General features: G+C 43.9%; 1 protein-coding gene across 2 annotated transcripts in view; it reads left to right on the top strand.

Moving 5' to 3' along the window:
- The first annotated feature begins 4,924 nt into the window (after positions 1-4,924).
- The window catches only part of PDZRN4 (PDZ domain containing ring finger 4), a 249,170-nt gene continuing 232,031 nt past the window's right edge, over positions 4,925-22,063 (top strand). The window contains exons 1-4 of one of the 2 annotated variants that reach the window (XM_054213671.1): positions 4,925-5,580; positions 5,981-5,991; positions 8,113-8,195; positions 12,022-12,126. In XM_054213671.1, the coding sequence (XP_054069646.1) occupies positions 4,925-5,580; positions 5,981-5,991; positions 8,113-8,195; positions 12,022-12,126 (855 nt within the window). Of the gene's footprint in view, positions 5,591-5,980; positions 5,992-8,108; positions 8,196-12,021; positions 12,127-22,063 lie in introns of both variants that reach the window. The other variant, XM_054213662.1, reaches the window with a different exon arrangement.

The raw sequence follows: 22,063 nt of genomic DNA, 5'->3' as shown, positions 1-22,063 counted from the left end.
CCACTCTCAGCTTTCCTTTTGCTCTCCCCGTTTGCTCTCCCCACCGCCTGCTCTCACTACTTGGATCTCCTGACCATCAGAAAGTTCTTAGTGAAGGCCAGGTGTATCGCACAGACCTGGGCTTCCAGTTTAGGAGAAGGCCTTTCCTTGTCAATAGTCTCCTAAAGAGAAAGAGGAGGGCAGTCCCAGTTCCCTGCTCTGACACACACTTGAACTTCCAGTTTTTGTGAGCTGTTTTCACCCACAAGTTTAGTTATCTACCTCATCTGTCAAAGAGGGATACCATCACTTTCATCCCTCACAGCGGTTTACTGTTAAAATATCAAGTTAAGAAGATGTGGGAAAGCCACCTGTCAGTGCTCATATCTACCTATAGGCTTTGTACCGCAGGACTCCGAGTAGAAATGCACTACTGAGAAAACAACTGCTCAGCTGCTGGAGGTGTCCAAAGGCGCTGGCGTCCTTAGCTTCCAACAGTTAAGTTCCCCAAAGGCTTAACAGCCACGCTGAGGAGCATTTGGCTGCTATCGCACCGTACAGCTTGCCGCTTGGACCACGCACAATCTCACCGCTCCTTTTCCTCCTCCCCTCTCTGCCAGGTGTGGTGCGCAGGGGGTGACCTCGGGGGACACCTCCCAGGTCAGGCTTCACAGCACGTACTGGGAGGTGCTTTGGCCCACCTCGTCTGTCGGAAGGTGCAGACTTTTCTTTTGACTGCCCTAATGACTGGTGCCTTAATGCAGCGGCTTTGGTAGCTACAGGCATTGTATAGGGATTTCAACCGAGCGCTGGGAATTCTGCTGGGCAGCATTAGCAGCAAGTGAAGTGAAAAGTGAAAAGTAGTTACAGAACTTGCTTCAGGCTCGTTCAGTGGATGAAAGAGGCAGGTCCAAAATCCAGACCTCCCACTTCCTGCTTTTTATGACTTGTTCTCATTTTTCTAGTGGTCAAAGTTGACACATCTGATGTCAAGCGTAATTAAACAGAGCCCATATGGTCTCTTTGTGCGAATGAACAATATAGATGAGAAATGTATTCTGTGTGTAAACTTCTTTACTGGATGTCTGCTGGTTTTTGGAAGTTTCTTTCCTTAACTGAGGAATGCAAACACTTGTTTAGGTTTCAGCAACTAACCACGAGCTTTCAGACTTGTTTTTATCCCTCCATCTTAGGGACACTTCCTCAAATTCTCTTAACATGTTGCAATGACAAACTCCGGGGCAGAAAAATTGCTTGGTGGCCTGAAAAATAAAGGGAAAAAACACCAATTTCTGAGGTGATTCTGAGGTGTCTAGAATGAAACATGAGTTAGATGATGGAGTAACTTTATGCTTATAAACTTTTCTTTGCCAAAGTGCAGTGGCGTTCACTCTTTCCAGACTTCTGATGATAACAGGTTTTAATAGCAAACGGTCAGGTCTAAATTCTGCTCTCAGTGTGAAGCTGCTGAGTCCTCCTGGCTCTAAACTAGTTACAAGGTTTTATTAGTGTGACTGGGAAAAGAATCTTCCTTTGAAACCTTACAGAGGAATAATAGGGCAAAATGATTATGAAAATGAGGGGGGAAAAAAAAATACATGCTTTATTCCCACATATGCGAGTTGAAAGTTCATCAGATTTTCCTTGCTGACTTCAGTGGAGCCAGGAGCTTTTCAGTTACCTTCAGGATTTCAGAGCAGTAATTCTTATCTCGGGATTCTTTCATCATAAGATTTGGGACAGCTGTACAGTTCATACTTTAAACTGCAGATCCTCTTAGGATGAGGCAAGAACTGCAGGCAGAAATAACCCTTGATTTTACACTTGAAATAGCTCTTCCTCCCATCTCTGGTGCCCAGGAGCAGCAGGCTTTCCCTGCTGATAAAGAACTCCCTCAGCAGCAGTTACTCCCTCCAAATCCTTCCTCAAAGCATTTGTGTGTGTGTATGTCTAGGTAACGTGACTAAGAAAGCAAGTGCTTTGCTATTTCAAATAACTTTTGCTGCTTTACCGGGTAAAGCAAAAGGGAATACGGTGGAAGCTGTTGAAGATATGGACTGCCCTGGACTCAAGCCATGACACATTTATTTTCTCCATGGTTGGGTGCAGTCCTGGTGCAAGTGATGGAGCTGTGCAGAGCTCTTGCAGCTGTGGGCAATGTTGCCAAGGGCACTGCTGTTCCTGTGCTCCTCAGCCTCTCCCCGTCTCACTAAACTTGCATTTCCCTCTTTGACCGTCGCAGTGAAGCCGTGACTGGAGTAGTGGTATGAAACCTGGAGCTGCAGGCACTGAGACCTCGGATGAGCAAAGAAAGTTATAATTATGTTGTCTCTTTAAGCACAATTTAGGAAAGTATGAGGATGGTGTTTTTCATTTCCTGATTACGTCGGAATTCATAGCACTAATTGTAGGAATAATCCCATGTCAGCACATCGGTAATGTTTGTACGCTTTTATCCATGTGTGCCCATTTCCGTGGAGGTCTGGTACACAGACAGCTGTTACCTTCAGATGAGTTTTGTACATTTGTCTGTATTACAGGTTCCTGCACTGGAAAATTACTTTTGATATAAACCCAGCCGCCTGTGCTGCCATCCGTGCCGACATCTTGGCAAAGAAAGATAGTTTCTTACTCCAGCACAAAGAGAGAAATCCAGAACCATTTTGCCAGTGCACTGACATTTCACCAATGGCCAAAGTGGGCCAGAAAGGGCAGGGTTTTTTTCCAAAGTATGCCTACCATGGGATTCCTAAACCTTCATCTAATTAATCATCTAGTTTAAAAGAAGCCTAAAGGCTCTGAGGCTCAAACCTGGCTATAACACCCCTTTGGCTGCATTTGCACTGGTGAATAAAATGTGCTGGGGACCCCAGAAGGACTCACAGCCTCACCCCCAAGCTGCCACCTCCGCAGCAGGGCGGCCACCCCAAACTGTCTCCTGGGACTGGCCCCTGCGACCCCTGTGTTGTGCCCCAGTGTGGTTTGGGAGGCTGCTCACAGGCCTCGGCCGAAGCCATTCCAAACGTCACGCCAACAGAGGCAATACCAGTTTCACAGACCATGTGCCAGTGCTGGGGCCTGTTCTTCACCCAGTTTTAATTCATGAGCGTAGATGTTACTGCCCGTGTTCAGACCTGAAATTCTGTGCCATATATAAGGAGGTAAAGAAGATACATTGGGACATTGGGACGGAAGAGATGGTATAAACAAATAATGAGGGCAAATGAATAGTTAAATTCAAAGATGGGTGAGGGGAACACTATTTTTTAATCATTTTCCATAACATTCAGAATGACGCTGATTTTAACCCTATGAGCAAAGCAATTAAAATCAATGGATATACTAGGTGATCAAAAATGAGTACGAATAGCATAATTGGTTACTCAGGGTATCTGATTTCCTCTTTTTGTGTGAGAGAATGCGATTCTGATCTGCAACGAAATATTGTATAATGTATTATAGTGGATTTTCTCCAAGCTGAGAGTCTATTTGATGGTGCAATTCATTTGCTTATTTATGTTATGGCCATGGTAATCCAACTGAAACTGTGGGATTCTGTGTGGCACGTCAGAAATGGTAGGTTGCCAGTGCTTCTCAGTAGTCTTTGGGTCTGTAGGTGTTCTGTGAGGCATTGCCAATTGTTATTGTTTAAAATTGATGAGAAACTTTTGTTAAGCAGATTATGGGCAGACGTAACTGAGATCTGTGGTCCCAGGTACAGTTCTAGGGGCAGTGAGTTTTCCTTCTTGCTTTGGGGAAAAAGGGGTGAGTATTTTTCTCTGCTGCATTGCCCCCATGTTGTCTCCTTAGCCATGGAAAAGAACCATTCATTAGAGTGTCTCAAAAGCCCTGATGGCTTTCCCAGAGGGTTGCTCTTAGGATTCAGAGTTTGAGACAGGAATTGCCAAACTGGTGAGGACACAGCCCGGGTCTGCCTCAGGAGTCCTCAGTCCAGAAAATATCCTGTAATCTGGGCCTGGACAGGCCAAACCTGCCATTCTTCCCAAAAGTGATGGTGCCTGACCCACATGCGAAGGAGCCGACTGAAGAAACCCCTCAGAGGGCTCCATCCCACTCTCCTCTGGGAGGTTTTGCACAGGGCTGGGGGGCAGCAATCTGGCCCTGTGTTTTCAATAGTAAAGTTATGTGGGGAATGTGTTAGGGGTTTCATGTTTCAGTGTATGTTGTGGGTTGTGCAGCAATGAAGGGGTAGAATCCAGGCTGGCTATTGATCCTAACTATGCGTTTCCAGATTTTGCTGCGTTTTAGCTTTTCTTAAAACGAAAGTGTTGTTTATACATATGTTGTTGTTTAAGGGAGCTTGACAAGCAATTTTGTTATCCCGACGGTAGTTTTATTTTTTTTTGGTGCGGCAACAAAGAGAGCATCAGCACTGGGGACTTCAGATTTTCTGTGCCCTGATGGATATCCCAAAACAGGAGTGCAAATACAGAGGAGCCAGCCTTTTAGAGAGAAATGAAATAGGCGTACTCACGTGTGTACGCTATTTACCGGCACTTATGTACAGCAGTAAAAGAGCCCAAACAACTCGCTGCTTTGCAGCCTGTCAACCTCCCACCCCCAGGACCACAGCCCGGCCTCGACTGACCCGCCGGGGTCACGGCCGGGACGGTGCCCGCTCGGGGGAGGGCGGTGGGCGCAGGCTTCGGGGGGGTGGTGGCGGCGGCGGACCCCCGCCGGGGAGCGAGGATGCCCGGGGAGGGCGGAGGCGGTAGCGGGGCCGGGCGTGGGGCGGTAGCGCCGGGGAGAGGGAGTTAATGCGGCGGGAGAGGGGGGTGGGAGCCGCCGGGAGCTCCATCTGGGCGCTGCCGCCCGCCTCCCCCGGCGCGGCCCCGCTCCTCCGCCCGCCCCTCGCCGCCGCCCGCCCGCCGGGAGCGGCTCCAGCGCCGCCGGGGCCGAAAGTTTGGCGGTGGCCGGCCGCGCCATGGGCTTCGACCCGTCGCGCTTCGCGGCGCCGGTGGCGGCGGAGCTGCAGTGCCAGCTGTGCCGGCGGGTGCTGGAGGAGCCGCTGTCCACCCCGTGCGGACACGTCTTCTGCGCCGGCTGCCTGCTGCCCTGGGCGGCGCGGCGGCGGCGCTGCCCGCTGAGCTGCCGGCCGCTGGCGGCCGCCGAGCTGCGGCCCGTCCTGCCCCTCCGCAGCCTGGTGCAGAAGCTGGAGGTCAAGTGCGACTACAGCCCGCGGGGCTGCGGACGCACCGTGCGGCTGCGGGAGCTGCCCGCACACCTCGCGGCGTGCCGCTACGGGCCGGCGGCCACCGGCACCGCCGAGCCGGAGCCGCGGGGCGGGCGGACCCCCGGGCGCTCGGGGGGCGGCTCCGCCGGGCAGCCGCGGCCGCGGGCGGAGTGGGGTCAGCGCTGCCTGCGGGCGCTGCGGGGCGGCAGCAGCGGCGGCGGCGGCGCGGGGGCCGGTGCGGAGCTGAAGAGGGAGGCCCTGCGCTGGAGCAGGAGGGAGAAGTCGCTGCTGGCGCAGCTCTCGGCGCTGCAGAGCGAGGTGCAGCTGACGGCGCGGCGGTACCAGGCGAAGTTCGGGCAGTACATGAGCCACATCAGCAGCATCACCCGGGACCTGGCGGGCAGCCAGCCCGGCAAGGTGAGACCAGCGGGGCGGCGCGTCCTCGTCCGCCGGACCTGCTGTCGCTTTGCCCGACTCGTGAGGGACCGGCCGAGGTGACGGTGCGAGCGGTGTCCCCCCCGGGGTGACCGGGCAGGCACCCCCAAGTCCGCGCCGGGACCCATCCCGGGCGGTGCCAGCCGCTTCTTTCCGTCCCTCGCCGCCCCCGGGGAGATGGAGCCACCAGCCCCGACCGGGGACACTCTTCTTCTTGTCGCCCCCCGTTTCGGCGCCCTTCGGTGGCCGAAAGCCGCGGGCGGTGGTGACACCAGTGGTGGCCGGTAGCGGCGGTGACCGAGCGCGTCTTTCTTGGCCGGAGGGGATGGGAAGCGGGCGGGAGGGGAGAGGGTTTCGCTCCTCGGCCGGCAGCCGGCAAACGGGTCCCGGTTCCTCCGGGCAGGGTGTCGGCATCAGCCCCCCACCGCCTGGCAGGGACCCGGCTGCTGTGGCTACTCCGTTTGCCCCAGCTGGGGCTGGCAGAAGCTCAGGGGCAGGGAGCTCGCTTTTGACTTTTATTTGAGCAGCGGAGAAGTTGTCTTAAAAAAACCCAACCCTGGAGCATAAAATTATTGTAAACTTTGGAAACGATGGTGAAAGGACCGCAAAGTCTCTCTTGTTTGGCAGGATGGAGTAACAGTGGACGCTGTTGATAGCAGAGAGCGGTGCAGTGCTTCGCTCTCATCTCGGGGCTGATGACATTGCTGGGATAGTGACTCGCTTCCTTTAGGCTAAATAAACCATCCGAGGGTACTGGTGACCTGGCTTAACTCGCTGTAAGGGAGTTGATTTTTATTATTTTTTTGAGTGTTACCTCCTGCCTGGAAGATCGCTGTGCAGGCTCTGGCACTGCTGGTTGCAGCCGTGAGGAGTCTCAATGCAGAGACTTTTTCTTTTTACCCAAATCTTCACAAACTCTTGGGAAGAAGAATCGCAGATGGAAAAGGTCTGAGCAACGAAACTCACTCCTGAAGCAATGTGGTGTGCTGGGTGTCTGGCTGCTGCATGGGAAACGGGACACGGGATGTCGTTTTCAGGATACCTGCGTGCCTAGAAACATAGGTCTTCGTGGCATTGACAAACGTTGTGTTTGGAGACTTGGATAGTTAATCTTTTTCTCTTTTTTTTTTTTTTTTTTTTAAAAATTTCCTTTGGTTAGCTAATGCATGAGGTTTAGGTTACTGGTGCTGGGAGGTGGGCTCATACATCTGCTTCATCTCTTGGCAGATGGGATACGGTCACACGAAGGGGGGGCAGCAGCGACTGTCGAGGAGTGTGGAGTGTGCGAGAAAAGCAGTGTCTGTGGAAGGGAGGAGAGAGATTTGGATTTTCAGTGAGGAGCTGGCAGGAGGTGTGGGGACGGGTGTGGAGGCATCGCTCCTCCTGGGCAGCAGCGGAGCATCTGCCGTTTCTGAGCAGTGCCAGTAGGTGTTGCTGTATGTACTGCCGCTCAGAAATCTCTTTTACAGATGAGACCAGGGTAATGCAGAAAACAGGCATTTGGAGGAAAAACTATCAGTAAAGTAAAAATGTACTTCATTAAATTCAAATGTATCGTGCGGCAATAAAACATTTCACTGTCACAGTTGTTAAAATACGGGTTTCAGCATTAAGTGTTGTATTTTAAATGCTTAGAAAGGTATACCTCATTTAGGTGTCAAATGTACATTAATCAACTCATTTACAGAGACTGGTGAACACAAACGGCTAGCAGTGGTGGATGAATACATTATTTTTTTTTTGTGGGGAATATGGCTCCTGAAATGTAACTATTATCTTACGTGAACAAGGTAAGATAAGCTACCTTGCTGTGCTAAAGCTTCCAAATCTTTTTTTACTCGTTTTTTTTTTCCCCCAAAAAAATATTTACTTGTTCCACTGAAGGAAAAGATTTCTTTCTCTTTTTAATTTTTAACTTTGACTCCATCACTGTTTTTGAACATTTGCTTTGTATTTTAAACCTTGTTTAGAAAAAACTGCTTTTTTATAGACATGGTTTTGGATTCTTTTCGGGAGAGAAGTGAAAAGTTGGGAGGAAGACTTGGGTTTCATTTTCTGTGTGTATCTTCCCTGAAAGTTGCTATGAAACATGTAATGATATGGCTTTGGTGTCTGAAAATTATAATGTGTCTTTTAACCTATATGTTCAATGTCTTGAAATGTTGACACATGAAGGGATTTTATTTTTTTAGAGACTTCTGGACATTTGGAGCTCTGACTTTTTTCAGTGATGCTGAGCATTCCTCCCACCAAAAGCCTGCACTTTTTTCTGTTCAGTACTGAAGATAATCAGGTGTTACCTGTTACTTTTCAGTGGCACATGACTTTTCCTTTTTTTTTCCCCAGTGCAAAGTCTTTTGTTATCTTTTCCGCATAATTTTCCTTTAAGCCTTATCTTACATATTCTCCAGCTAAGAACCTTTTGTACATTAGTGTTTTCACTTAAGATCTTCTTTTTGAGGCTGTATTCTTTAACAATATTTCACCTCTTGCTTCTTAGGGAGGAGAACCCAAACCATTAACGATCATGCTGCACCGAGAAAATGATACTTTGGGATTCAATATTATAGGAGGACGACCCAATCAGGTAACGAGGAAAGTTACTGTAGGTTATTTTGACCGTACTTTCTGTTAATATATACACTGTTAGTAATAAAAGAGTTACCTTTGAGGACAGTAGGTAGGGAATCAGCTCCATAGATAGAAGAACTGTATATTATCAGTTTGAGTCACTGTTTTGAAGACATAATCTTGTGAGAATTGGATTATTCTCATTTTCAGGAAAGATTTTCCCTTTGTTTTTGCTTTAAAACCATATGCTGATCTGCACTCAGGTCCCATGTGAGTAGTACGTATTCATGCAAACTGTTCAATGGAAATCTCTGGGACTACTTATAAGAGTCATTGTTGCAGGATTAAGCCATTGGAATTTTTGGAAACAACTTGCTTTTTTTTTTTTTTTTTTTTTTTTTTCATTTAAAGGAGAGATGAAAACGTGCTTCTGTAGCTCATATAGTTTAAGCACATGTCCTGCTTTCACGTGCCTGCTTTCAATTTTTCTTTCTTTGTGAACTGAAACAGAGTTTTCATCGATCTCATATCTTAAATCAATCTAGTTTTAGAAAGTTCATTGCAAACCATAGAATATGCATAAGGATCACTAACCCCCCTAGAATATGCATAATAATATGCTTTTTTTTTTTTTTTTACTTCATCCTTCCGAAAGCATTAATCAGGACTATCATTACATATGAAGGGTAAAGAAACCTGTTAAACTGGAAAATTAATAGTTGATTAAAAAGACTTGGAAATAATTATGCACTGATCAGGTTCTTGTTAAATGGGAGAATTGTAACCTCCTGCTATTATTGAGGAGGGGAATGGGACCCTGTATATTAGTTTGGCAATCTTCTGCTCTAAAGCTATATTTAGCGGTGCCAAAAAGTCTGTTCCCATTAGCCTAAGAAGTTCACTGTCTGTACTGCAGAATTACTGTTCCCTGTGGGTAATTATGAAGACCAGCAGTTATCAAATGTTGGTGCTGTAAATCCAAAGCAAGAATTCCTTAGATTTTCTAGTGGAAGGATGAGACAACAGGTGGCTATAAGATAAAATACACGCATTTTGATTATATCCATATTTTGAGTATACCAGTAACAAAGTCCAGACAATCTTGAGTTTGGATTGCAGTGTGACTTCTGTTATTTACAGCTGTAGGAAAACTGCGGGGAAAAGGGAGCATGGTGTTCAGCTTTCTTGGGATGGCAGCTGAGCTCCTCTGAAGTACTTACATGCTGACAGCGCGTACTGGAGCCATTTTTTATATTACAAACTGTTAGGCATTTTCAAATGAATATTCTGGAAGTTTAAGGAGTAAATGATAAATATATGAAGGTTCATAGCACTGTTCGTGGAGAGAACTGTTGGCTGGAGAGAAGGAAATGGTCATGGTCTTCCATTAACACTGATCATTGGAGATGGAGGAGTTGGAGGAGCTGTGAGGCAGAGCTGGGTCTCAGGGGATTTTGTGTCTTTGAAGTTTAATTTGGAAATTCTGTTTTGTTTTGTTCTCATTATGATAAATGTGAATACCACAGATGTTTGATTGGCAGTTCACAGATACCAGTGTAAAGTCTCGCTCAACATATCTGGAGCCAAAGGATATAACAGGAAAAAAATGATGGAGTTAACTCAAATAATGAAAATAAAAAACTCTGCTCAAAAATTTAAATGCTGGAACCAGAGTTGTTTGGTAACAAGACAAAAAGAGTTCATGAAGGTGATCTGTACATTCAGGTTGTTCAGGTAAAAAGTGCCCTTGGGTGAAGCCTTGGCTCTTGCAGCGGAAGAGCAGGAGAGTGCTGTCATTATATTAGTCACCGACGTGGGAATGTGTTCCTTCACCATGCGTTACTGGTGTTTTTCTAAGTACAATGCAGGTTTTTCCCATTGGAAAGCAGTTGACTCTTGGTGACTTGGGGAACGTACATACATACTTTCCGTTGGCCGTGTTTTATTTCAGCCCATAATAGGCTTCCCCACTGTCCACCTTCTACCTGAAGGGAGGAGGAGAGGAAAGGAACGACTCACCACAAGCTTGTCTTTTATTTTGTCAGGAAAGGACTCATTTCACATAAGTGTGTGTTTCTGGGAGGTGATTCATTATTTCAATGGAGCAAGGCTGCTTTGATCCCCACTTTTGTGCTGGGCCCCAGCTCTGGCTGGCTGGGAGGACTGTCCCACAGAGCAGGCTGTGGAGGTTGTCCCTCCCCAAGGACACCACAGCAAAGCCAGGCTGGAGGGAGGTGCGGGCTCGGGGCTCCTGCAGTCACCCACTTTCTGGTGTCAGGATGGTGGATATCAGCACGTGCCACCAATGGGGACCACAAGGATGAAATATCCTTTTTCTTACTAGCTCATACATTACTCTTGAAAAAGCCAGTAAAATTTCCAGTGGAAAAAAAATATCATTATATGTGAGTGAAGGTAGTGTAATCTAGCTTTTCATTTTCTTAAGGAAAAAACCAAACTGTTCCTCCTGCATTTTCATTAACGGCTATTATGCTGCTTTTATCAGAGTTTTATTTCTCACTGCTTAGATGGGAACTCAGCAGAGGTCTGTTTGTTCATCGTTTCAAAATATTGCTGGAACTGTTAATAAGTTTGCCCTTTGCTTCTTACCTGACACCTTTGAATCTCTGTGACAAGGGGGGAAAAAAAAAGAGTTGATGAAATCATACTCTGATGAACACTGTGTTGAACAAATATTTGTTAACCTGAAATCCACCTGGGTTGAGTCTCCACAGGACAGTTGCCACATACTGTAAAGCATGTTTTATAGTGGCTCCATTTTTCGTTATGCTCTTATCATTTTTTTAATAGAAAAATTGTAAAACATTTTCCCCACGAGTGTATAGGATCTAGACAGAGAAACTTATACAGATATGAATCATGCTGTTGGTTAGGGATTAACCACTAACAGAAGGAAAATAAGCATCATAAAAACGACCCAAAGCATAAATCATCTGGAAAAAGATTCCTTCATTTATTGCTATGTAGATTATTATTTGTAGGAATACTTAAAAACACTTTAAGTAGGCAGTGTCTTCTTGGCATCATTTCTTTATTAATAATGATTTAAAACTATTTTAAACTATCATGTGATGAAATGAAGTAATTTTAGCACGTGCAATAACATCAGGTATGTCGTTCCAGCTGTGGCAGATAACTTATCTGCTTTAAATTTGACCTTCATGCGTGCTGTACTTAGCAATGTGTAGAGATCAACTGGAAGTGGGTTTTCTTTTTGTCCACAGCGGATCTGGATGGATTTCACAGTTGAGCAAGTTCTCAATCTCCCATGTGAATAGGATTTATGAGGTTAACCAGTTCCAACCAAATCCTATCCCTGTTACATGCCAGCTAACTAATGTCACTTTGTTCCTTGGAGCTTTATTTTCAAATGCAGAAATAAAAGTTTACAAGCAGCAGTACTGCAGGAGCCCTTTCCCTCTTTGAGAGAGAGAGTTGTGCATCCATTTTTATGAGTGTTTTCCTCTGAGCATTTAGGTACTAGCCACTGTCTGCTGTGAAGTTTGAGGTCTGCTTTAAATATTTTAGCTGGGATCCGATTACCATTGCACCCCGTCTCTCATTTAGACTAAAATAACCAGAAGTAAATGGTTAGTCTTATAAAAAATGCTGGAATAGTTCATTAATTCTGCCCTTTTGATTAATGACTAGTTTGCGTTAAGCATGCTTTAATAAAAATCCCAAGAAGCTTACTTCTTAGCTAGAAAAGCGAGCTGCATATTTCAGGTGGATTTGCATTTTTCATTGCTGCTGATTTTAGGACCATCTCATTTCTTGTACTAATGAGGCCCTTTTTGCAACTTCCCTATCGCCTGGTACAGAACAATCAGGAGGAATCTGCTGAGGGAATTTATGTGTCAAAGATTTTGGAAAATGGACCTGCAGACAAAGCAGAAGGCCTGCAAATTCATGACAAGATTATTGAGGTAAGAAAAAAAAAAAAAACAACAAACCACCACCAAAACCCATCAGTGGATTAGTCTGTTATATTATCAGATTAATCAAGGATTTGATGGGTTTTACACAAAGTACATATTGTAATTTTCCTCTTTTGCTGTGCCTAAACATGATTCTTGTACACTGAACTGCTCGAACATTTCTGAGATGTGAAGACGCATGATGGATTTTTCCAACAACTAATAAACGTATTGGTCTCGGGATTAAGCTGATGTAAGCAAGGCAAAGGTGTAGACACTCAAATAACAAGCAAGAGGGGCATTTTGTGTTTCTTTTCGTTAGCTTGAGGAAGGCGGCAAGTGACTCTATGGAAATTCACAGGTTTAGCGAGAGTGGTTTTGTCCTGTGAAGGAGGTATTACTGTTGCGACTCTGGGACACTGCAGAGAAGCTGTGCTGGTAAGCAGTTCTGTGAAACTTCTTAAGCAATTAGAGAAGGTACTTTCTGCTACATGATCAGAAGTAAATAACCTGTTCTCACCAGGACCAATATATCACTGTCCCAGTCGTGTAATTTGCTAGAATGGAAATTTTGAAGTTTATTCCTGCGTTTTATGCAGGTTTTTTCCTATAAAGTAACTGTAGTTTAAAAAAAAAAATCAATAATTCAATCTGAAGAATAGGGTGCTGCCTAGCCTACATGCGTAACTGTAATTAGTCCTCTAAGAGGTCTGAAAGGAACAGTTTCAAACAGTCACTGGGACAGAGTCCTTAGGGCGCTGTCAAAACAGCATTTCACATCACAGCTCTGAGACAACTCTCTGAACGACGGCACGTACCAGTAGCTGCTGGGTTTGTTTAGGATGCATCACTCCAGCCCTGCGTTTAGGGGAGGCTTAGAAGCATTGTGTGAACTTGCCAGTTGGACGGGGCTTCGAACAAAGATGCGTGAAACAAGTGGATTGGGAGACAAATGCGGAGTGCTGCTGCTGGCTTCTTGCGTTATTTTGCTGTTAAGGGCTAGAAATGTAAGCCAAGAGTGTTTGAATGCTGGCGTTGCTCTTAACGTTGGGAGCCTAGAGCAATGCACAGAACCAAATTATTGTATTTTCTTGGAAAAAGAAAACTCCTGCTCTTAGCTGGCGGATACCTGCATCTCTAGTAGAAACCAAGTTGGCTGAGCAGAACTGAACTTGCAATGTAAGTCTCCCTGAGATATACAGAAAGCTTTTTTTTTTTTTTTTAACAGAAGCCCTATGCTAAAAACATCTATTTTCTTCTGACGTTACCATTTCACTTACCACATTTTATTTTCTGCAGACTGACCAGCTATATAGTTTTATGCTTTTACTCAACACTTCCTGCTTTGCTTTGCTGTTCTTTTATAGCGCCTTGATTTTTAGGACAAAATGGAGGGGTTTGGGAGGAAGGAAGAATAAAGTCACAAACGAGGATTTATTAAAAGCGAGGTCATTTCTCAAAATTACACCATAATTGATGCTTGATTTTTATTTGTTGAAGGATTCTGGCCACATAAAATCATACGGATACTTAAATTGCTGTTGAGAACATACGGATTTCAGTTCTGTGTGAAACTATAGATCCAGTCTGTCATAAGTATTCATACAGCTCTGAATGGACCATCATTTTCACCATATTAATATACAACAGCTTTGTATATATATTTTTTTGTATTCAGGCAAGCGTTTAAAAATGTTCAGGGCTAGGCCAAATATTCTCCTAAATGTTTCCGTATTTCAAAATTTGTTAGAATAAAATGAAGAGGAGAAATGGTAACATTAACATTTTCTAAATGAAATGCAAATAAGTAATTATTCCTCCCTGCTACATCTAGGAAGCGTCTGGAGTCAAAAAGTTGAATTTTTCCTTGCCCATACATCGCTATCGATGTCTTCTTGCACGAGGACACACTGCCAGCACTGCTGTGGCTTGTTGTGAAGGATCAATGTGAAAGCTTTTGCTGTGAGGAAATAAGTCGGATGGTGTAGCTGTTTCAAAAATGTTGGCAGATACACAGAATACGAGCTTTGGTGAAAAGCTGATAGGAAGTGGGACTTCTTAGTATTGCTTGCTTTTCACTCATTTGGTGATCTGATCTAACGGGTGATATTTTATGAGACCATTTTTCAATAATCAAGAGCAGAAGGAACTGATGTTGTTTGAAGAGCCTTTAATGGCTTCAGTCAGTTGTTTGGCAATGTGATGCCCGGGGTGTTTCTAGCAATGCGTAGCTAATGGGATAATGGACAGAACTATCCCATTAAATCAGGAGAAAATCTGTTCTCAAGGCATGTTGCTAAATAAAGAAGGTAATTTGTTTCAGTGCTTTATCAGATGTTTAACAAATGTTAGCTGCACGTGGTTGACGACAGTGAGTTGTGCACGTTTCAGATGACCATCTCGTGGGTAACCTCGTGTAGCAAATGGATTTCACAGTCCTGTGGCATTGGCAGCTGGAACTGTGAGCCAAGGCTGGCAGACATAAGTACTGCTGCCTTTTACTTTATATACGTCATTATCTATGGCAGCGACTTTGCCAAATAATTGTTATGGTATTTTGAAAGGGTGCCAAGGGGAGAAATCAGATTTCTGTATTAAGTTATTTATGTAAAATGCCACACAAATGACTTGAGTTCTTGGAGGTTTTTGAGATCATTGTGCCCAGAATATGGACAGTAGAGCCTCTTTCATCTGAAAAATGTTGGTGTTTATGTGGGCTTTACTCTCAGGTGAGCATATTCTGTGCTTGAGGCCCTGAAAACTGGAACAGAAGCTGTGGGCTGGCAGGGTGGTGGTGGGTGAGGGTTACAGGGAGAGGTGAAGGGCGACAGTCCCAGGCACCCTGTGTCAGGGGGCTGCAGCTCTTCACAGTGTACGGCCACGGGACCCTCACCGATCCTTTTCACTGTTCTGATTTCAGGCACAGCTTTACCCTCTTTATTCAAGGTTCACTCCTCTGTGAGAGAAGACTTGTTTATGCAGTGTAAAGCTGGCCTGGGACGGTGATGTGCACAAGCATCACTTTGGTGATGTGTACTTTGAGGAATCTGACTACAAGCCAAAAATGATAATTATTTCTTCATCAAGGAGAAACTCTTCCTCATTAATTACATCTATGTAGCAGGTTCCTCCAGATGTTACGGTCTTCTGCTGCTTTCAAAAGTTTTTATCCAAAAATCTAGCTCCCTAAATTAACACAGTGCAGTATGTGTTCCAGGATGAAACATTGATCGCATGCTATAAAAAGTATCTCATAAAACTGGATGCAGCATTGATATCTGCGGCTCCCAACATGAAAGCCTTGGATATGAGCAGTGATCTAAAGCCACCAGACCTCTAACTTTTGGATCTCTTGTCTTCTTCCTTTCCACCCTGCCTGTGAATCCCGAGAGGAGGAGAGAAACAGCAAGCCATGCAAAGGACTATTAGTCTGTGCTTGTTCAAAGAATTCTGGTTGCTGCTGGGAGAAAATACAAAGTATGTTTAGAATGGATCACGGTTACACAGCTACGCATCATTTCATCTCCCCCTCACTTCATGCAAATCTTTCCTACCGAGTAAGTTCACTGCTCGTCTTTGCTAATGCTACTATCCTCCTCAAGGCAGCATAAAACAGCTATCAACCTTGGCAATGTTGCTGATACACGGAGGTGTTTTACCTACTGCTTCTTTTTGTACATATTTATAGTACTGAGCAGTAACACTAGAATTAGCTCTTTCCGTATGGAGGAAAATTTTACTCTCTCCGTTTGCAGCCAATTCGACTTCACATAAGAGTGGTACCACGTTGGCCAGTGCCCCAAGTGCACTAGTTAATGCCTAGTTAACAAGCCATTCAAAACTAGTTCTTTATACTCGTTTTCTGTTGTTTTTTTTTCTTTGTATAATATTAAATTTTACGGAAATTGGCATGTCATCCCCTCTGGGTTTGAGCCCAACTTTGGAAAAAACCAGTGACTGATTTTCATGAGCCCCCTTTCATTCTGTAAGTCACAGTGTCTTGCAAAATACCATTGTATTACTCAAGTGGGATATGCTGATTTTATCTTTTCACTTCAGTGCTGTACATAAAATACATGACCGGGACAAAATGTGCAATCCAGATGGAATTCGTTATTTTTATTTTTTTTTATTTAAAAGAGTGGTATTTCATCAATTTGAGGAAAAAGAACTACTGTGAATTCACATTGCCCAGGCGACAAAGCCCTATAGTCACGGCTGAACCTTCTGTAGTAGGTTTGCCAAAGAACAAAACAGCAGTGAAAAACCTTGTGTGCAAGTAAAAGGGGCTTAGGCTGAAGACCAAAATATTCATACGAGGAACTGTAATCACATCATCGTCTGGAAGGCTCAAGTGTTTTTCTGTTCCTCCCACTACAAGGCAAAGGCTTCTGTTCTTTGCCTCTCAAGTGAAATGCGAATATCGGCCCTTTTGCATTTTAGTCAGTTGATTCTCATCAGTTTGATGGCTGAGAAGCAGGCATGATGGAGAAGAGGGGAAAAAACATTTTTCGTCTCGTATTTTTAAGTCTCTTTGAAAAATGAGATGGATGCATACGTACCATGACTGTATTTTGTTTATGCAGCCTGAGCTCCCTAAGTATGTAATAAATAAGGCTTCATCCCTTATTCCATGTTTCTCTTTGTTCATTTCACTTTTTTGGAGAGTGCACACACAATGGCTTTCAAGCGCATGTCAGCAAAGCCAGTTTCAATAAAGATGAAGTCTTGAGGCTTATCCTGGCAGAAGTAACTTACATCTGCAAAGCGCCTACACAGAAACTTTTTTAACTCTTGCCAGACTGCTGACTGTGCTATGTGTCAGCCTTGTGATGTTTTATCTTCTGCGTGTTTCTGTCATTACGCTCACTATGTTGCTCAAGCAAAATCTTTGATACTAGTTATGTTTATTTGGCTAAGAATCTCCACTGTCAGATTATGTCTGTAGAAGTAGCGAGCTTAAAAACTGTCTTGCTGGGATCAGAGCTAGTGGATTTGGTATGGCTTTGAACCAAAGCTGCACATGATGTGGCCAGTAAGATCTGGGTGGTAGATGAGGAAACTTTTATACAGCTAATTTGAGTGGTGTGGATTTCAGTGTACCTGAAGTAGCCTCAGGTATGTTAAGTTCTCTTAAATCCTCAACAAATTCATAATGTTATGTTGCAGGTAACCAGGTCTGGCACCTGCGTTCATTAGATAACTCGTAATTAACCTGAGAGATCCCTGGCATAGTAAATTAGTTATACCATAAGCTTAGAAATGCCTGTGGCCTCTTTTCACCTCTCCCTCACCTGTTGAGATACAGGGTTTTGGGTGCCTGAATTCTTTCAGCTGTCGGAAGAAACTTTTAAAATGTCAAGCGTGACCAGGTCAGTACATAACTTCATTGGAATAGGAGCTGCTTCCCCCACTGGCTTTTTTACTTAACAGAAAGTTTTAGTGTGCTTCTTCAAGAAGCGAGGGACCTGGGCTGTGGTCTCTGCCCTGCCTGCAGAGAATTGAGCTTATCTACCCAGGTAATTGCCCTCGTTACTAGGGCAGAGGCTATCCTGTGTGAGACCATCATCTTCATCCACCCATCATCTTCAAATGGAGCTAGGTGCCAGCAGGTGTTTGAAAGTCAGGATTATCCAGTGACCATCTGCTGTGAAACAGATGCTGGTTCCAGGGAGCTGTATCTGAAATACTGGTCCTGCGCTTTTCTAGGTAAGTGCTTGTACCAATACAAGTTTGTCTCTTTCTTGTACAGTTTTGTGTTGTATGTGATGCTTTCTTGAATGCTGCTTGCATTTCTGGCTTCATAGTGTCTTGACTATGGGGAGATAGCAAACGCTGTCAACTAGGATACCCTCTAGCTAGGGCTCTTCCCTGGGTGTGAAAAATGGGGTTCCCTGACTGAATAAATACCCGTAGCTGCGGTTTTCCTCCTCCTGGTCTTTGTTCTAGCTGCTGTTTTATCTAAAAGGTGGTTACTGCTGCTGATGCCTGCTCTCAGAAGGCTGTGCAGGCTGGATCTTACGTAGGTGGAGGAAATTAGTGTTCAATGTACTGTCTGTGCTAGAAGTTGACATCTTGCTGTGGGCATCCTGCGGTGCCTGAATTTTGTACTTTGTTGCCTGAGTTCCCAAATACCAGTAGCGTAAATTTGACTGGACTTGCTATAGGCCTTTAGAGGTGCCTGCGTTCCTCTCTATCCACTGAACTAAAATGCAAATGTGGTGTTTAGGGAAACAGGTTATGTTGCTGCTAAAAAGCACTTAAAATTTCAGGAATTTACTGTGTTTTAGAAAAAGAACATGAGACTTTTGTGTATATGCGACCTAAAATACCTGTATTTTTTGTGGTGAAATATGTTAGAGAATGGACTACTGAAATAATTGCACTTCCATATACAATGTTTTCTTGAAAAGCTTAATAAGACTTCACAAAATACTTTCTGTCCTAGAGAAAAGGGAGAAATAAAACAAAGCAATATTTAAGAAGTGGAGAACGTGGTGCTAATAGGGTAATAGTGAAACATGACTTAAGGTTTTGTGATTAGAAATTCAGTATTTGATCCGCTAGCTGATTGAACGGAATCTTACGTTCATAAAAAGGCAAAATATCGTGATACTTATGTAAAGCAGCAGCATGAAAAATTCTAAAATGCCTTGGGTTTTAAGAGGTGATTTATTTATTTATTTATTTTTATCTGAGGTATAATGTTACGAGTTTCTATCCACTGAGAACTTGCTGTGGACCCAGCTCTAGAGAGGCGCAAGCCTGTAGGAGGGTTTCCCAGCTGTGTTCATTGGGGCTTGTTCTCTCAGACAAACCAGGCATGTGTGTAAGTGTAATGCTACGTTGGTTTTGTGGAAATATGCGTGCTCACAGTGCTTTTATCTAAAAAAAGTGGAAACGCCAGACATGTGGTTGGAATATGACCACCAGATGACCTCTCCAACTAGTTTATTTGCAGAATTAGTATGTTCAAGAGATAAGGCAGTATCATCCTTTTCATCAAGCCTCTTCAGCTTGTGAGTCATAGCGCTTTTGAGATGCAGTTACCTGGTGTGCTGCACCTTTGTATGTGCTTGGATGCTTCTCTGCAAGGGGTTCCCAGTAAGTGGAGGAGATACTAGGCTGGCTAGAACAGGGCAGCTGTGGCAGAAGGAGCAGCGTGGGAGTATTTCTGAAATGTAACCTAGCCTCATGCTGGAGTCAAGAGAGCAAGCTAAGTGGAAGTGGTGAAAATCACCTCTTAAAATGGATTTTTATGCTGCTCCTACCGTGTTGGGCCTTTGTCTAGGTGGCTTAAATTAGGAATGGTAGAAGAGGCTTTGGGGTCTTGCATGCATGTGAGTGTGCATAACCCTCTCTCTTCAATGAGATGGACTGTGGTGGATCTCTACAGCAGCTGGATCACTGAAAGTATAGAAGGGGAAGAGTGAAGGAGTACGCAAGGAAGAAGAAAAACAGGGGAAACTGAGCTTTACAATTAGAGAGTACGAAGTACCAACCTTATGTTTCCACAGGAGTGTTTTCCAGTGCTTGGCCATAAGCAGAACGGTGGTAACTGTACTGTGTCTGTGGAGTGGGGCAGTAGCCAAATTGGCAAGTCAGTGGTGCTGTTAGGTAGGAAGGATTCTGGTTAACCTGTGGAAGAGCTGACTAACATAAGAACCTGCAAGATCCCATAAACGGCGTTGCTACCATGCACGCTAGATCCCTAGGCACCACGTGAAGGCCTAAACACACCCATCTCCTTCATAAAGCATCTAATCTCACCCCTGAGGGATAACGTGTCAGAAAGTTGGCAAGTTGAGACTCAGCATCTTCCTAGATGCCCTGTTTGAGCTTGTCTTTGCTGCCTGTCATCTTTCTCTTTCTTCCCATGATTTTTCTTTTTTTTTTTAAGGTAAACATTGCAAAACAGTGGAACTTTAACATGCAGCAGGAGCAGTGCAGTTTTATATGCAGTTGAGGTAGTAGGTTTGGAGGAAATTTTTGTTTATATGAGGTTTTAGAGGTGTTCGCAAGCACTTTCAGGAATGCATTAAACAACTTGACTAACATCTGTCAAATGTTTCTGCTTTCATCCCCTTCCCAGGAAGAGAAGGGCATGTGCAGGGGAGTGTTTTGTTTAGGAATTTTTCAAATAATTACATACACACATATTTACATATTGGTGTCTGTTTATATTAGGGAAGACAAGGTCATAGAAATGTATCTTTATACATGTTGCTGAAGGTGGTGCGGTGCCGTGATGAAGACCCTTGCTTTTTGGTCTTTGCACTGGGCATGATCTTGGGTCAGCCCTGAAGAAAGTGCTTTCTCTTCTATTGACAAGCTGAATCTTCATGATGGCTGGGCTGTAGGTGTGATTGTGGATTATTGCCTTGGTCTTGGGCTAAGTCTGTCATGGATATGGTGGACTTGATGGTCGGTATGGAGTTGAAGTACCCTAACCTGGTGAACTCTGGAAGTTTTGAGAGAAGAAAAGGCATTTTCTGGTAACTTTCATTAACCTCGTAACTACGTAGTGAATAGAAAAGTCAGAAGCTTCAGAGAACACTTCAGGATGGATCAGAGGGCGCTAACCCTTTGAGGCTTATATGAAGATGAGTAGTGGGAATAATTGATGGTAAGCCCAGCTATGAAAAGCTCTGATAAAGTCTGAGACCATGCTGAGTTTGTTGCTTAGAACTGAAGGACTTGTGAGGAAGCTGTGCCTCCCACAGCACATGCTGCTGGCACCCCAGAAGCTCTTGGCATTTTCAGAAAGTGAAAAGAGCCTTCTTCAGCCTTTCATGAAGGTTGTTCTTTATTGTGGTTGAGACAACTTCACAGTTAGAGGAGATGACAGCTTACATATGTTGTCTGAATGCTGTGCTTTATCCTCTTAAGTCACTGAATTGATTGTTGCAATCCAAGGGTATATGCTCCAAGAGCTTTGATCTCTTCTGCCTTTTTTTTTTTTAATCGGCTAATTATATTTGTAAGGAGTAGCTAATCACTGTTCTCTATAATTGGAGGCTGACTGAAGAAAGCCATTAGTGTCTGCCAGTGCAGAAATGCTCAAAATGAAGTCATTATTCATAGCTTCACTTAAGAAATTAATAACCTAATTTTTAAGGAGCTGTGAAATGCAGCTGTGTGTTGAATGGGAAAACGTTCCTCCTTAGAACTTGTGAATAGGAGTAGTCAGAAGCGTGTACAGCACTGTGCTTTCCAAATGCTTTGAAAATTGAAGTGATAATGTAAAAAAGGTTGTTGTTTGGGAACAACTTCTCTCCAGAATGCAAAATCTTGCAGCATTTAAAATCATACAGTAATGGAAAAACTCATTTTCAAATTGGCAAGAGCAGATGTGGTCTCTTCAAACCACCATCAAAGACTATGCTAAGTAAAATTAAATATAGTAAGCTAAATACATTTGTTCCTAATACACAGACATTTTAGTAAATGTATGTCTTGTTTGGAATTGCAAATCTAATGTAATTTTACAACTTTGTGTGTAGACCCAACTAGATTGAATCACTGCTGCTGCAGGAAAGGAGCGCAGAATGACTCAAAATTGTTTCTTCATTCAAATAATTTTGGAAGGCATTTTCTTTATGAAATATTGTTGACAAAATAAGTCATGGCTGCTATGTTTATTTACATAGTAAGTTTACATATGTTATTTACAGGATGTGATTTACATAATATTTTCTTTGAGGAATTTGGTTTTCTTTTCAAGTAGCAAGACTGGCAAATAGAGTAGGGGGAAGGGGGAGACTATGGAAAAACTTAATTCACAACTGTTGACATCCTGCTTTTTTCTTCTTAGTTTTTAAGTATGAAAAACACATTTTAACATGACGATATTCCACACACCTATCAAATAGCTTAGCTTCTTTATAACTGGACTAATTATGAATCTGTGTGTCTAGAAGTGGTCATCTAATAGAGGAGAAGGTCC

This window comes from Rissa tridactyla, chromosome 1, assembly GCF_028500815.1.
Source record: "Rissa tridactyla isolate bRisTri1 chromosome 1, bRisTri1.patW.cur.20221130, whole genome shotgun sequence".
Classification (NCBI taxonomy): Eukaryota; Metazoa; Chordata; class Aves; order Charadriiformes; family Laridae; genus Rissa; species Rissa tridactyla.
The sequence above is the reverse complement of the archived record's forward strand: the minus strand, read 5'-3'. Positions and strand labels throughout refer to the sequence as shown.